This window comes from Tuber melanosporum, assembly GCF_000151645.1.
Source record: "Tuber melanosporum whole genome shotgun sequence assembly, scaffold_72, strain Mel28".
Lineage (NCBI taxonomy): Eukaryota > Fungi > Ascomycota > Pezizomycetes > Pezizales > Tuberaceae > Tuber > Tuber melanosporum.
Window position 1 is genome coordinate 406,838 of NW_003299120.1, and position 12,914 is coordinate 419,751.

General features: G+C 48.0%; 7 protein-coding genes; 2 read left to right on the forward strand and 5 right to left on the reverse strand.

The window, feature by feature from the left end:
* Window positions 1-6: 6 nt before the first annotated feature.
* Window positions 7-415, reverse strand: GSTUM_00010684001 (uncharacterized protein; the record flags this gene model as incomplete). XM_002841462.2 has 4 exons in its annotated part: window positions 290-415; window positions 184-216; window positions 85-117; window positions 7-26 (listed from the first exon to the last, which is right to left on the reverse strand). The coding sequence occupies exons 1-4, from the start codon at window positions 312-314 to the stop codon at window positions 7-9; spliced, it is 111 nt and encodes a 36-aa protein (XP_002841508.1). The 5' UTR covers window positions 315-415.
* A 647-nt stretch (window positions 416-1,062) lies between these two features.
* On the forward strand, window positions 1,063-1,844 carry GSTUM_00010685001 (uncharacterized protein; the record flags this gene model as incomplete). XM_002841463.2 has 2 exons in its annotated part: window positions 1,063-1,308; window positions 1,375-1,844. Exons 1-2 carry the CDS (start codon window positions 1,164-1,166, stop codon window positions 1,842-1,844), a joined length of 615 nt encoding a protein of 204 aa, XP_002841509.1. The 5' UTR covers window positions 1,063-1,163.
* A 1,165-nt stretch (window positions 1,845-3,009) lies between these two features.
* Window positions 3,010-4,865, reverse strand: GSTUM_00010687001 (uncharacterized protein; the record flags this gene model as incomplete). XM_002841464.2 has 2 exons in its annotated part: window positions 3,010-4,521; window positions 4,584-4,865. 2 exons carry the CDS (start codon window positions 4,863-4,865, stop codon window positions 3,082-3,084), a joined length of 1,722 nt encoding a protein of 573 aa, XP_002841510.1. The 3' UTR covers window positions 3,010-3,081.
* Window positions 4,866-5,334: 469 nt separating this feature from the next.
* Window positions 5,335-6,750, reverse strand: GSTUM_00010688001 (uncharacterized protein; the record flags this gene model as incomplete). The annotated part of the gene is made up of 4 exons (XM_002841465.1): window positions 5,335-5,524; window positions 5,575-5,959; window positions 6,022-6,580; window positions 6,652-6,750. The coding sequence occupies 4 exons, from the start codon at window positions 6,748-6,750 to the stop codon at window positions 5,335-5,337; spliced, it is 1,233 nt and encodes a 410-aa protein (XP_002841511.1).
* Window positions 6,751-7,366: 616 nt separating this feature from the next.
* On the reverse strand, window positions 7,367-8,743 carry GSTUM_00010689001 (uncharacterized protein; the record flags this gene model as incomplete). XM_002841466.2 has 3 exons in its annotated part: window positions 8,332-8,743; window positions 7,813-8,270; window positions 7,367-7,724 (listed from the first exon to the last, which is right to left on the reverse strand). The coding sequence occupies exons 1-3, from the start codon at window positions 8,599-8,601 to the stop codon at window positions 7,367-7,369; spliced, it is 1,086 nt and encodes a 361-aa protein (XP_002841512.1). The 5' UTR covers window positions 8,602-8,743.
* Window positions 8,744-9,297: 554 nt separating this feature from the next.
* On the reverse strand, window positions 9,298-11,018 carry GSTUM_00010690001 (uncharacterized protein). XM_002841467.2 has 4 exons: window positions 10,933-11,018; window positions 10,453-10,808; window positions 9,645-10,360; window positions 9,298-9,587 (listed from the first exon to the last, which is right to left on the reverse strand). The coding sequence occupies exons 1-4, from the start codon at window positions 10,965-10,967 to the stop codon at window positions 9,393-9,395; spliced, it is 1,302 nt and encodes a 433-aa protein (XP_002841513.1). The 5' UTR covers window positions 10,968-11,018; the 3' UTR covers window positions 9,298-9,392.
* On the forward strand, window positions 11,018-11,262 carry GSTUM_00010691001 (uncharacterized protein; the record flags this gene model as incomplete). XM_002841468.2 has 1 exon in its annotated part: window positions 11,018-11,262. The coding sequence occupies one exon, from the start codon at window positions 11,018-11,020 to the stop codon at window positions 11,222-11,224; it is 207 nt and encodes a 68-aa protein (XP_002841514.1). The 3' UTR covers window positions 11,225-11,262.
* Window positions 11,263-12,914: the final 1,652 nt, after the last annotated feature.

A 12,914-nucleotide genomic window follows, 5' to 3' on the forward strand; every position in this document is an offset into this window, starting at 1 on the left:
TCGATCTTAATGGCCGAGACGTAAAGCTACGGTTTAGCGAGAGGGATACAATAAAACCTGGAGTGAGGAGACAAATCTTAAGACCAATGGTCTTCAACAATAGACCCGTCGAAGAGGCTAATAAAATGTATCAGCACAGACTGTATCTCACACTGCAGTAGAGAATGAAACAATCCCACTCACCAATAACGCCCTTCCCAATCCCACTAATCACACCTAGAACTCGATCGCCACAATCAGTCTCCCATTACCGAACCCGAAAGTATGGGAGGGAGAATAAAATGCTAACCTCCAGAAACTAGTACGTACTTCATCTTTCCAACCTTCGTTTCAAATTTGGTAAGAATTTTCTCAAAAGGAAAGGAAGGAAAAGAGAGACAAGACCCAGTTTGTCGTTGTGAACAAGCGTGAGGCGGGAAGGAGAGGAGGAAGGTAGGAAGGAAGGAAGGAAAATAAAGAGGGTAAGATTGGAAAGGGGATAGGTTACAGTAAGGCGGGCAGGTGAAAAGGTAGGAAGGAAAAAAAAAAAAGAAAAAAAGAAAAAAAGAAAAAAAGAAAAAACTTGAGGCTGTGAACTGATGGGGTGGGCGGGGGAGCAGAGGGGCATTCGAGGGAAAGAGAGATGTACCGGTAGTCTACTCGTACTGTATTATATCATACTTAAACTAGAAGTCCCCACCCACGTTGGCCACTCGAGACCTCGAGCCTTGGGATTTGCTCCCGCAGGGGTAGCAGCAGGCTACAATGTGTTCAAGTCATTCAGTTGTGATGTTATCCTTGGTGTAATTTCTTATTCAGCATACTCAGTGTATCATACTTAGGCGATGTGCTCAGGGTAAGTTGCTTGATGCAATGTTTTTTGGGTTCCGGTATTGAGGTCTGAGGTTACAGTAAGCACCAGCTTGCGTTCTTCAAATTTATATCACCACGGCAACCAGCATCCCTAAACCACTTTTGGGCATTTAAGCAAGGGACGTTTATTTGCTTGTGAATGTAACCCACACATTCGCGAAGTAGTCTGCCAGTAGTCTATGATACTGTACTCGTAGCTTTCTCTTCATCGTCACTACCACCACCACCACCATCACCACAATCACAACACAACACACACCCCCCCAAAAAAGACAATGTCCGCCCCAACAGCCCTCCTCTCACCCCTCCCAATGGCCGACGGTTCCGCGCAATACACGGACGGCCCAACAACCCTCCTAGCATCAATCAACGGCCCGATAGAGGTAAAGCCCAGAGACGAAATCCCGCTAGAAGCTTACCTAGAGATAACAATTAGGCCCTCCGCCGGAGTTACCTGTTTGTCACCCCCCCTTTTCCGCTCCAAATCCGGCCGGCCGGCCTAACTAATGATCCTCCTGAAAGCTGTTCGCGAAAAACACCTAGAAGCCCTCCTTCGCTCCGCCATATCCCCACTCATAATACGTACTGCCTACCCCCGCACGCTTTTGCAAATCACCTTACAGGTTATCCAGCATGAGCAGGCGTCCATGGCGTACGCATTACATACTTTGTTGACTTCGGCTATAGTGGTTGTCATGCTCGCGCTCGTCGATGCGGGGGTCCCGATGAGGGGGATGCTGGCTGCGGCCTTCGTGGAGGAGGGTGATGGGAGTGCGGCGCATGTTTTCGGGTATGCGATTACGGGCGGTGGCGGAGGATGGGGAGGTATTAAGGAGGGATTGGTATTTGTGGAGAGTGATGGGGTATTTGACGAGAAGGGATTCGTGGCGGCCTCGGAGGTGGGGAGGAAGAAGTGTCTGGAGGTCGGAGAATTGATGAAGGACTGGGTCAGGGAGAAAGTCGGAAAGGACATGAAATACCGCTTAAAGTAATATCATGGATTTTCAAAGGGGGTAGTCTAGTGCGGTTATAGTTATGATACAATCATGACAAGACAAACCAAGCAAAATATATACCCAACCAACCAAAAACTCCGATCCCAAACAAACAGACAAAACCCATTTATCCCCAGCACCGAATCTAAACCTTCTTTCCTTCCTTTAACCTCTTCTCCATCTCCATGAAAGCCCTTATCCCAACCGGAATATCCTCAAACCCCTCCCAAAGCCCCCCCTCATTCCCGCCTCCCCCACCCCTACCTTCCAATTTAGCAAGAGCAGCCCTAGCCCTCCCCTCAGCACCCCTCCACTCCTCCAAATCCTCGCGAAACACCTCCCAAGTACAATTAACGCACCCGCTCATACAGCAATTATCCGGCTCCACTGGCTTTGGCGGTATCCACACGCCGGCTACGACCCGCCCGCCCGAGCGCTTTGCCTCGCGCCGCTCAGTTGGGCCGGCGAGGCGGGTCCCGAATATTACACGAGATTTGGAGGATATGTCGGAGGCAGCGGGAGATGTGGGCGGGAGGGTGTTCGCGGGTGTTATCGGGTTTTCGAGGAGTACTGGAGTTATCTGTTAGCTTTTGTGGTGGGGCGGGAGTGAATAGTGGGAAGAGGTGGGGGAGCACGCTTGTAATAACCATGTAGTGGATGAACCTGCTGTTTGCTTTGTATTCCCGCGCTGGTAGATACTCGTGCCGCCCTGAGTGCTGGTATTTTTCTCTTAAAGGGGCCCATGGTTGAAAAGGAGTAAATAACTTATGTGGCCGAGCGATTGATTCCAAGGGAAAAGTTTATATTCGTGGAAACAACCTAGGCACTGACGTCAAGGGTGATTGGTTGGTGTGCGGGTAAGTGTGTTGAAAAAAGGGTCCTAATCAACGGTTCACCCGTCAACTGCCAAGCTAATTTTTTCCACCTCTCCTTTGGTGAGGCCCATGGTAATCATACCGGCAGTCTACTCGAGTACCGCACCCCTAGGCCCTCAACTCCTAACACTTGTCAGACCTAGCACAAACCCTCCCAGTTGGGCCACCCTGTCTGCTGTGATATACCATGCCCTTCCCTAGGTGAATGTAATGCATGCACTAGCAAGGGCAAGAAGCGGTATCGAGTGTATCAAAATAAGAGGACCATAAAAAGAAAGAGAAAAAAGTAACGAAAAACTAAAAACTCCATAAATCATAGTTTACAAGAAATCCACCCATTTTCCCCTTAGCGCAGCCGATTACTTCTTAAGTTTACTAGCCTTCCAAGCCCGAACCAGTCTCGAAATTTCCTTCAGAGCAGCCATGAGCAGTGGAGCCCCTACCGGGCCCATCAGTGGCAGGTACACAGCCACCTTGTGCTCCTCGGGAAAGTATACCTGCCCAACCATACTCTTTTCAAAGAAAGCCTTCTCAGCTTGTTCTTCGGCATTCCTTCCTTCTTCTAGAGCGTCGCCGAAACGGCCGTGGCGGAGCTCCTGGCAAGCCGCAGTGAGAGATGTGAGCGTTGATGAGACAGATGTAGACACAGATGAAGGGATCGAGATGGATGGGAGGGCGAGCGTTAGGCGGTACAGCGATCCCAAGGTAGAGGAAGCGGAAACCAACAGCTCGGCAGAGCGCTGACGGGTAAGGGAATCTAGACGGATAGGCAGCGAGGCAGGATGCGTAGGAGCTCCGAGGAGTGAAAGAAGTTGTGTCGCAAAGATATCCAAGGCCGGCTTGAGTGCCTCCTTGGTCAAATGCGTATTATCAGTTTCAGCCGGTGGATTGTGGATCATAACACCACCCCACTGTGGTAACAAGAACGCGTTGGTTGAGCTCGTCGGGATCATGAGCGGCGACTGGTCGGTCGCCGGGATATAAATGATAAAGTTGATAGTAGGATAGCTTGTAATGCTGACCAATGGCCACTCAGCACTGTTTATAAAGCTACTCAGGTCCTCTTTCTTCAAGGAATATTTCCCGCTAGAACCTTCCTCCTCCGAATCCGGTACCCAAGTCGGAACAACACTAGAAGACAACGAGGCGTAGAACTGTATCTGCGAGTCCACCGTAAACCCACTAATCCCGCCTAGAGCATCAAGCAGTGGTTGCAGGTACTCCGAAACCGCCTCCTTAATCTCCCAGCTACTTGGATCTCCAGCAGCGGTGAACAGCGAAAATGTCAAGTGGTACATAGGCGAGTACTTGACAATTCGACTCATCTTCCTAGCAATCTCAACAGTGTTAACTTTATTAACAACTTTAACCCCATTCCCGCCATTTCCACCCCCGGAAGAAGGTGACGGCGAAGGTGCAGGGGCAGACGAAGCCAGCAAATACGAAATCATCTGCTGTTCCTCCGCAAAGATCTCCTGGAGTGTACTGGCCACGAAAGCCGACAAACTAGTAGGGTTGTAAGACGGCGAATAGAACAAATCGATAGCCCTAGACGAAGGACTCAAAACATAAGAATGCGGAGATCCCGTAGCTCCCTGAGATAGTCGCAGGGTCGCCGCAACGCTCTCTTCCCCATCTTCAACCTGGGAGGAATTCGTGGAAAGCCGTAGCCGTAAATGGTGGGCGGAGAAATCGTTCGCGTCGTCAAGAGCATGTTGGACCGTCTTTAATAGATTCTCCGGATCAGGCAGTGTAGGTGCTTCAACCTCGATAAGTAATGGAAACTCCGCCCTGCAAGCCTTCGAAGCTGTCAGCAAGAAAAAAAACAGGGGGTTGAAGGCAACAGGAAAGAAACACCCACCCTCCCATCAGCCCAGCTCTGCATCTCTTTCAACGGCAGCGGGGCACGGTATATTGCTGTCGTAATCCACCATAACGGTAATCCGACCGTTATGACCACAATCCAGAATGACAGGATCACCAGTGATCGGGTGCGTGTGCCTTCGGGGGTGTCGGGAGGAGGTGGCTTTTTCTTCCGATAAACAGAAGCGGCGGACTCGGGGGGTATTTTCGATTCCGCAGCTACCGCCGAAGCAGCGCTGGCAATTGTTGCCACGACGTTGGGCCCCAATCTTTCAGACATTTTTGAGGGATAGGGGAGTCGGCGGAAACGAGTTGTTGACAACGGGCATCAAGTCATGGTGTTGCCATTTGGAAGCATACGGTAGTCTAAGATGTGGTCCGGCTTGGCGATAGGAAGGCGCCGGATGGCTCGAGCACAAATTTGAAACGGAGAACACAGTTTGCTGAGAACTTAAACCACACACATAACTTGAATTTGATAACTAAAAAGATATCTGCTGCCGGAGCCTTCCTGGAAGATCACAATATCAAGGCTATTGGACGGCAATGAGCTGACTCCGGTATTAAGTAGCGCCATCACTAACCATCACTCGAAAACCCAAATCCAGCGCACATCATAAGCAAGGAAATCAACCTTCAAGACTTCTCCTAAAGCACTGATTCAGGTAGAATGAGAGCGCCGCCAGAAAAGGCTATAAGGTTTAGGCTACAATTGACCTTGACAAAATATAACCATATGATCTTGCAATCTACGAGAAAATAACATTCAATCGCAAGCTAAACGGTAGCCCAGGGTCGGTAATTGCTATCTCCTCTCTGTTGTCCACAAGATCCCTCATTTTCTTCTCAAGATTTGGCCTCGTCTGCTCATTCAACTGTGGTGGTCCCTGGTAATATAGCCTCCGTCGCTCGGTGACCAAGGTCGGTTTCTTGATTTGACTGCTTACAGTATTAATTACGGATTAGATGGATGTAAGGGGGAGACTTACACTTCCGGCTGCTCCTTAAGTCTATCGATGAACTCTTCAAGTGTCCACTCGGGATCAACCGCGAAATCAGTCGCCAAGTTTCCACAAACCGGACAATCGTCCTTTTTCTCGTGCTCAAAGGTATGAGTGTAGACACCCTCATTGCCGATATACATCATATAGTTGTTAAGATATGGATTGGCCCCTGTCGCGATCTTGAGAGCTTCATTGCAACAAGAAGCGGCGATGATGGCGTTTGTCGAAGCGATAGCCGGGATGATATTTTTGATTACGCCCTGGGTTAGGGAATACGTGACGCCGGAAATATTGAACTCCTGGGCTCTATGCAATGCCTGCTCGTAGATCCACTGGACATGCTCCGGATCATCATTATCCAACTTCTTATCTGTCCCACCCGTCAGCCTTCCGCCGCTCCTACCCCACTCCTTAGGGAAAGGCTAAAAATACCTTCAAACACTCTTGGCCACTCCAGAATACTCGCCCACTCAACACAATGTGCCGGCTGCCGGGGAATTGTAGCAAGCGTGCAGAGGGGTACGGCGGTCTGTGGCGTGAGCATATCCAAAGAGCACTCATAGCAGCTCGTGAGCGTGGGAAGAATAACCCTGGACTGCCCCTTGAAGCCTTCCGTCCCACCATCAATTAGTGGCTTCAAACTTTCCGGGTTATCGATATCCACCATATCGACCAAGGTAGCATTAATCCATCTCCTTGCTTCAACACTGTCGAGACCGCAGATAACGAGCTTAAACTGCATGTAGTATTCCTGATCCTTATCCTGAATTGCACCGTAGTATGGGGTTATGGTGACGTCCTTGACACGGGACATTACGAACGAGGCTGCCACCGTAGCTTTCGGTTTTCCGACATCGGAGGCTCGAAAGAGAAATTGTCGGTTAAGGTTCGAGACATCGATCGTGTCCATGTCTATTACATGAATATCTTTAAAGCCAGAGAGGGCGAGATTTTTCAGGATTTCGCAGCCTAGACCTCCCGCTCCGCTATTCTATTGTTAGCGTAATTGTTTGTTCTCCCACTGGAGGGTATGGTACAAACATGACTCTAATTGATAATAACATTAGCTCCTCGAGTATATGCCAATACGAATTTATGGAGCTTACAAGACTTTAAAATCATCGAGGAATGTCTTTTGCATTTCGGTGTCATAGTCCTCATCGGTGAAGGGTCCCTTCCGACTGAGGATCCTATCCAGGTACTTCCTACAGAATGTTAACTTTCATTCAAATCTCCGGTAGGGGAGCGAATTGTTACCATTTTGGGGAGTCAGCTATTGTCATTTTTGCAAGTTCTGACAGCTGCTCGGTTTGTGTGGAGCCGGATTGCAAGGAGACTTCTGAGGATGGGAAAGTGGTCGACGGTTGCTGATTCAAGCGCTGGCGGGGTAGCTTTGAGGTAACAGGGGATTCGCTGGGGGGTCGCATTTGGATGCCGGACGTTGCGCAGCTGAGTTTGATTTATGTGATATGACAGTCTACCTTTTTCGAGCCTCGAGCTCAATGCTCACGCCTCAAACATTTCTGCTGTACGGTACAGCCTGTGCTGGTATGATACAGCGCTCATAACGCACTTTCTACCGGCAGAGGACTTTACAATAATATAGAAAATACGCTTCACACCAGATCCACCGAAACTACCGCGCCCAAACTTTATACTTGAAATACAAATTCCCTTCTATAGCAACCGGGTGAAAAGCCGGTACAGTACATCGTTCAAGCGTCATGAGATATACTGTTTAACGACGACAAAGGATAAAATAGAGAGTGAAATATTGTTAGTATTTCGAGGTAACCTTTCGCTTTGCTTCCTCATCGCCCACCCTATGCAGCATTATCTTATTCGGGTATGTTGGAGTGTTGTGTTGGTGGCCTTTGCTCCAGTCGTAGCTAACCGCGTAGGCGAAGATCGAGCCATTTCTATTGAAGCCGGTGGCGGAGATTATTCCACCGACAGGAGGAAACCCTTTGGTTCTGCTTCTGGAATCTTTGTCCCAATAGTGGAAGGTTCCATCAGCGCCAGCAGTGGAGAAAGTTCCATGCACAGGATGAAAGGAGATAGCATTCACTCCATAAACATCAGCGCCGGCGCCTCTAGTTCTAGCTGTTCTATGGCATTTAAACGAGAAATCCAACCTGATAAGGGAGAAAACTTAGCACGGGTCCGTCCCTCGTTGGTGATGAAGTGATCCAGGGAGAAAAAAGGGAAAAGGGGGAAACTCACTTGGTATTTTTGGGGTCAAGATAGACAAAAGCGCACCTCCCCTCGATACCACCGACTGCGAAGCCCGACGCATCTGGGAAACAGGCAACTACGCGGGTCTGCCACTTGAGCGGACTAATCCTTGATTCGAAAACGGTTTCCGGATTTTTCAGGTTGATGATTTGGAGATGCTTCTCTGCAGTCCCTACGACCAGTAAGTCCCGAGAAACATCCATCGTATAAACCCGCTCGGGCAATTTCACCAAACAAACAGGTTGCTGCTGCCTTAGGTCCCAGTACTTGATTGTTTTATCCCATGATCCTGTGACCACCATTTGGGCGTTAGCTCCTGGCGGAGTAAACCAACGAACAGAGCGGATTGGATCATCATGGGCGGCGACCTGAGTGCTTTGACCTGTAGCAACATCCCACAGTCTTGCAGCGTTATCGGTACCTCCTGAGACGAGTTTATCACCATCCTGCGATCGAGAAACAGGTTAGTCTCGATTCCGAAAGAAAATAGTGGGTTGGTTTAAATACTATTGACCAAGCCACACTGAGAACGGGCCCTTCATGTGCGTAAATCGCTTTACCGGAGTTCGCCCCGGTCTGAGAAACATCATAAATGCGAACTCTCTTGTCCCAACTAGCGACTGCCAAAAGGTCTGACTTCGTGGAGAACTCTAGGTCAGAGATACTGTCTTCCGGGGGTGAGGACAGCGTTATATCGGCACTAATATCTCCCAGACTACTGGAGGTGGTAGCGGATCCGGTGGAAGCAGACCCGGAACTATTTGTAAAGTAAGACATGGCAACGGCCGTTCGCTGTAACAGTGGGGAGGATGCGTTGAGTGAAGAATTGTCAGGATATATATATTATATATGCAGAGAGAGGAAACGGTTGTGGTTAAATTTGGAGGAGCTTCCAGTAGGGAAAACGCGTAGTGACGCGACCAACCAATGACTAACCGCAGAGCCGCTGGGTTGAATTTGATTTCCTCTTTGCTTTTCCTCCTCGGGAGAGAGGCTAGGGTCATGGGGCTCCGGATGTGAAGTCTGGATTCACCATTCATCACTCGTTCGGGGCTCTGATGGATTTGCCCTTCTAGACCTTGAATATGACTCATTTCTTTAAGTTTAGAACCTTGCGAAAAGGCCTTCAGGGGAAAGATATCACAGGCTCGTGGAGTTCAACTGTGGATAAAGTGCAAAAAAACAAGCTTTCGAGCTCTAGACCATCACATACCTCATATGACCGATTTTGCCGAACTTACCCGTCCAATAAGAAATCACAGCTATTGCTACCGAATTTGCTTTTACGGGGGAGAGGGTACTGTACCTTTGGTCCCTATTCCACCATGGGCGTTATGAGTCATAGGTACTGTACAGTACAAGGGGCTTAGAAGGTTGATACGGGGGCTGGTAAGGTTGGAGAAGGCTACCGTATGATATCGTATCATATCATACCGACCATGCGAGATCAATTGTGATTACTGGAAAACAGGGTAGAGTTTAGTGTCTTGCCTTTATATTTATGCCGAATATCCCCCACTGTCTAAGAAACCCCGCACGATAGAAGATAGTATACTAGTTCAATAGCGTTACTCATCGCCAAATACCTCTCCTTGACCGCCAACTACCTGACCTCCCTTGGGGTCAGAAACCAACTTGGTTCTTTCAGCCTCTGGAACATTAGATGGGTCGACCCTTTTCTCGCTGCCATCAACTACGGCTGGGGTTTTCAATCCAATGGGTTGGGGCATGGGTGGGAGGAGAGATCTAGACGTCTCGCGTTGCTGCAATGGCATTAGAGGCCGATGTTCGAAAGTATGGATGGAGTCGGAAACACTCACCTGCTGAATAAGAACGGCATCCATGATGACCAAAGCCGCCATAGCCTCAACGATGGGGACCGCTCTAGGAACAACACATGGGTCATGTCTTCCTTTAGCGGCCAATACACCAGAAGTTCCATCGTATTTGCTGGTGGGCTGGTCGATACCAATTGTAGCGGGCGACTTAAAAGCAACCTTAAAGTAAATATTCTCTCCGTTGCTAATACCACCCTGGATGCCACCCGAGTTATTGGTCGTGGTGCCCAACCTTCCATTCGTATCGGGAGCAGAAGCGAAGGGATCATTGTGGATAGATCCCGGCATCTCAGTGCCCTTGAACCCCGAGCCAACTTCAAAGCCTTTAGTTGCGGGGATTGAGAGCATAGCGTGTGCAAGTTTTGCCTCGAGCTTGTCGAAACATGGCTCACCAAGGCCGATGGGAACGTTCTTGATTATACAGGTGACGGTTCCCCCGATGGAGTCGCTCTTATCACGATATTCCGCAATCAACTTGGCCATTTTGTCGTTGGATTCGGTGTGAGGGCATCGGACTGGTAGAAAAGTATCCACCTTCTCGCGAGTGAGGCCCGAAAGGAAGGCGATGTATTGAGGAGAGGTATGATCTAACGACCCTGGAATATGGATGGGTCCGACGCTTGACACAAAAGCCACAATTTCGATCTTATAAGCCAAACCAAGATACTTTTCAGCAATGGCGCCAGCAGCAACGCGACCTGCGGGAAAAGCGCGTTAGCACCTGTACAAAAGGTCACTTGGACGTAGCCCTGGAGCGCGCTCAAGGGAACTCCTTCATAGGGCAGCTTACCAATGGTTTCCCTAGCGCTACTTCTACCACCTCCCGAGCTAGCCTTGACTCCGTACTTCATGAGATAGGTGAAATCGGCATGACTAGGTCTCGGATACAAGTCCATTTCCGAATAGTCGTGTGGTCTCTGGTCCTGGTTCTGCACCATCAAACCAATTGGCGTCCCAAGTGTATATCCGAACTCAGTCCCAGACTGAATCTGCACGTTATCCTTTTCGTTACGGGGGGTAGTTAGTGCCGACTGGCCGGGACGGCGACGAGAGAGCTGTGTCTGAATATCGGCTTCGCTCAGTGGCATTCCAGGAGGAACGCCATCGACAATACAGCCGACCGAACGGCAGTGGGATTCACCGTAGCTAGTGCGGTGTTAGTCTTTGGCTCATCACCCACGAAAACCATAAAACAGAGCAGTCTCTATAGGAAAATTTATGAAAAAAAAAAAAGGGAACGGGGAAGGGAAAAGTAGAATGGAGCACCCACGTAGTAACACGAAACTGGGATCCAAAGGTAGACATAATTCGTTTGGTAGGCTTGGAAACTGTCGGTTGGGTGAGGAAGGAAGGGGATGGAAGGGAGAAGCTTTTCTCCCTTCTTGCAGTGGGGCGACCAACGACGATGTGGGGTAACCTTGAAGCGGCACTTACCGGGAGGGAGCATACTTGTTCCTTACAGTGCCGGCATGATACCATGCTTGTATCATACAAGTACATATGATACACTGTATGATACGAGCATTATATTATGTAGGGTATATTCAGTACCGCAAAATTAGCCAGCAAATGCCAACTTGGGCAAAGTCACCACTAGAAAGGATTTATCCGGCAAATTTGATACTCGAGTAGTTCTCTGCTTTGGGACAGTACTTAGCAAATCACAATTGGGTTTTTGGCTCGCAATTTCTGTTTGTACAGTCGTGTCTGAAAAGTCTACGTACCCCTCATGGCAACGGCACTACCACTACAAATAATGATATTGACTACAACAAAAAAAAAGATATGAGTACAATTTTAAAATAGATAATAGTAGAAATAGAAAAAAACAGTTTCCCAATGCTACCATTTTGTATGGCTTCCATCTGCATCTAATACAGCCTGAAGTCTCTCAGGCACCCTTCAAATCCATCCATCAAATGTCCCCTGGGGAATGAGGTTCCACTCTTTCTTTGCTGCCTGAAATAATTCAGCAGCACTATGGGTCCTGCTCTCAACCTTGGAGAATCGCTTTCTGAGGACTCTTTTGAGAATTTCCCAGGCATTCTCAATAGGATTGAGATCTGGTGAGTTGGGAGGCCAAGCCAATCTTTGATATCCACAGTCCTCTTGCAATTTTTTGTTTTCTGCTCCATTATGCCATGATGCATTTTCAGCAGCCATATAGATGGTTTGAGGAGCTCTGTCTATGGCTTCTATGAAAGAGATGAGGTAGGGTTGGTGAATCTCAGTTGCATATTGGTGGGAATTGAGACCAAGTCTGTCTCTTTTACTGGTCCTTTCCTCCTCAGTCCTCTTCCTCACAAGAATGAGCTCAGTCCTCCCACTATGTATCATTACAGTATATACACCTATGTTGGTGTACCTTGACTTAAAGCTAGGCTTTATATTTTTTTCTTCTAACTCTTTACCTGGTTTAAGTCTGACCTTTCTTCTCACTGGATTTGGATCATATTCAATTGTAACTTCATCCACAAAAACCACCTATTTCCAAGCTCTTGTCTAGTTCCTCATCACTTTAGCAAACTCCTTTCTCTTCTCCTTCTGTCCTTTTCTCCAAAAAGGCTTTTTCCTAAGTATCCTGAGCTTAAATCTAGCTTCTTTGAATATCTTGCTAATAGTATCTTCGCCAAGTCTAATATTGACTTTTTAAGTAATATCTCTTAGGGATAAATAAGGCTCAGCATCAATAATATCACAAATTACTTGCCTTTTAGCTTCAGTAATCTTGGTTGGTCAGTCAGATCTGGGAGCATCATGGGTATTTCCATTTCTGGATTTTGCATTTTTGACTACTGTTGAAACAGTTGACTTGGAGAGGTTCATAAGCTTTGAAAATTTACCATACCCCATATCAGTATATTTATAGAGGGAATAGATTTCCCTTTTCTGGTCTTCTCTGGGAATTTGGGAGTGTGGTGGTGTCATGGTAGAGAGTGATATTGAGGTGATCATTGGTTGCAGTATTGCCAAGCAGGGGTATGTTGACTTTTCAGACACGACTGTACTCCCTACCGGTTCTTTCATTTACCCTATTATATGAGTACTGTATATGTCAACATGCCAGATACAAGGCTTCTTTTGTAATTATCTAAAGTTACGAGCACTCGTAGGCCTCTTGGCTAGGTCACCTATGACATCTGTAGCTGTGAGCTAAGAAAACTCGAATTTCATGATCGTCAAGAGGACAGCAAAAGCCAAATAATAGACAAAAGGTGTCAACACCTTAGCAGTCCATTGATTGTAGGTAGG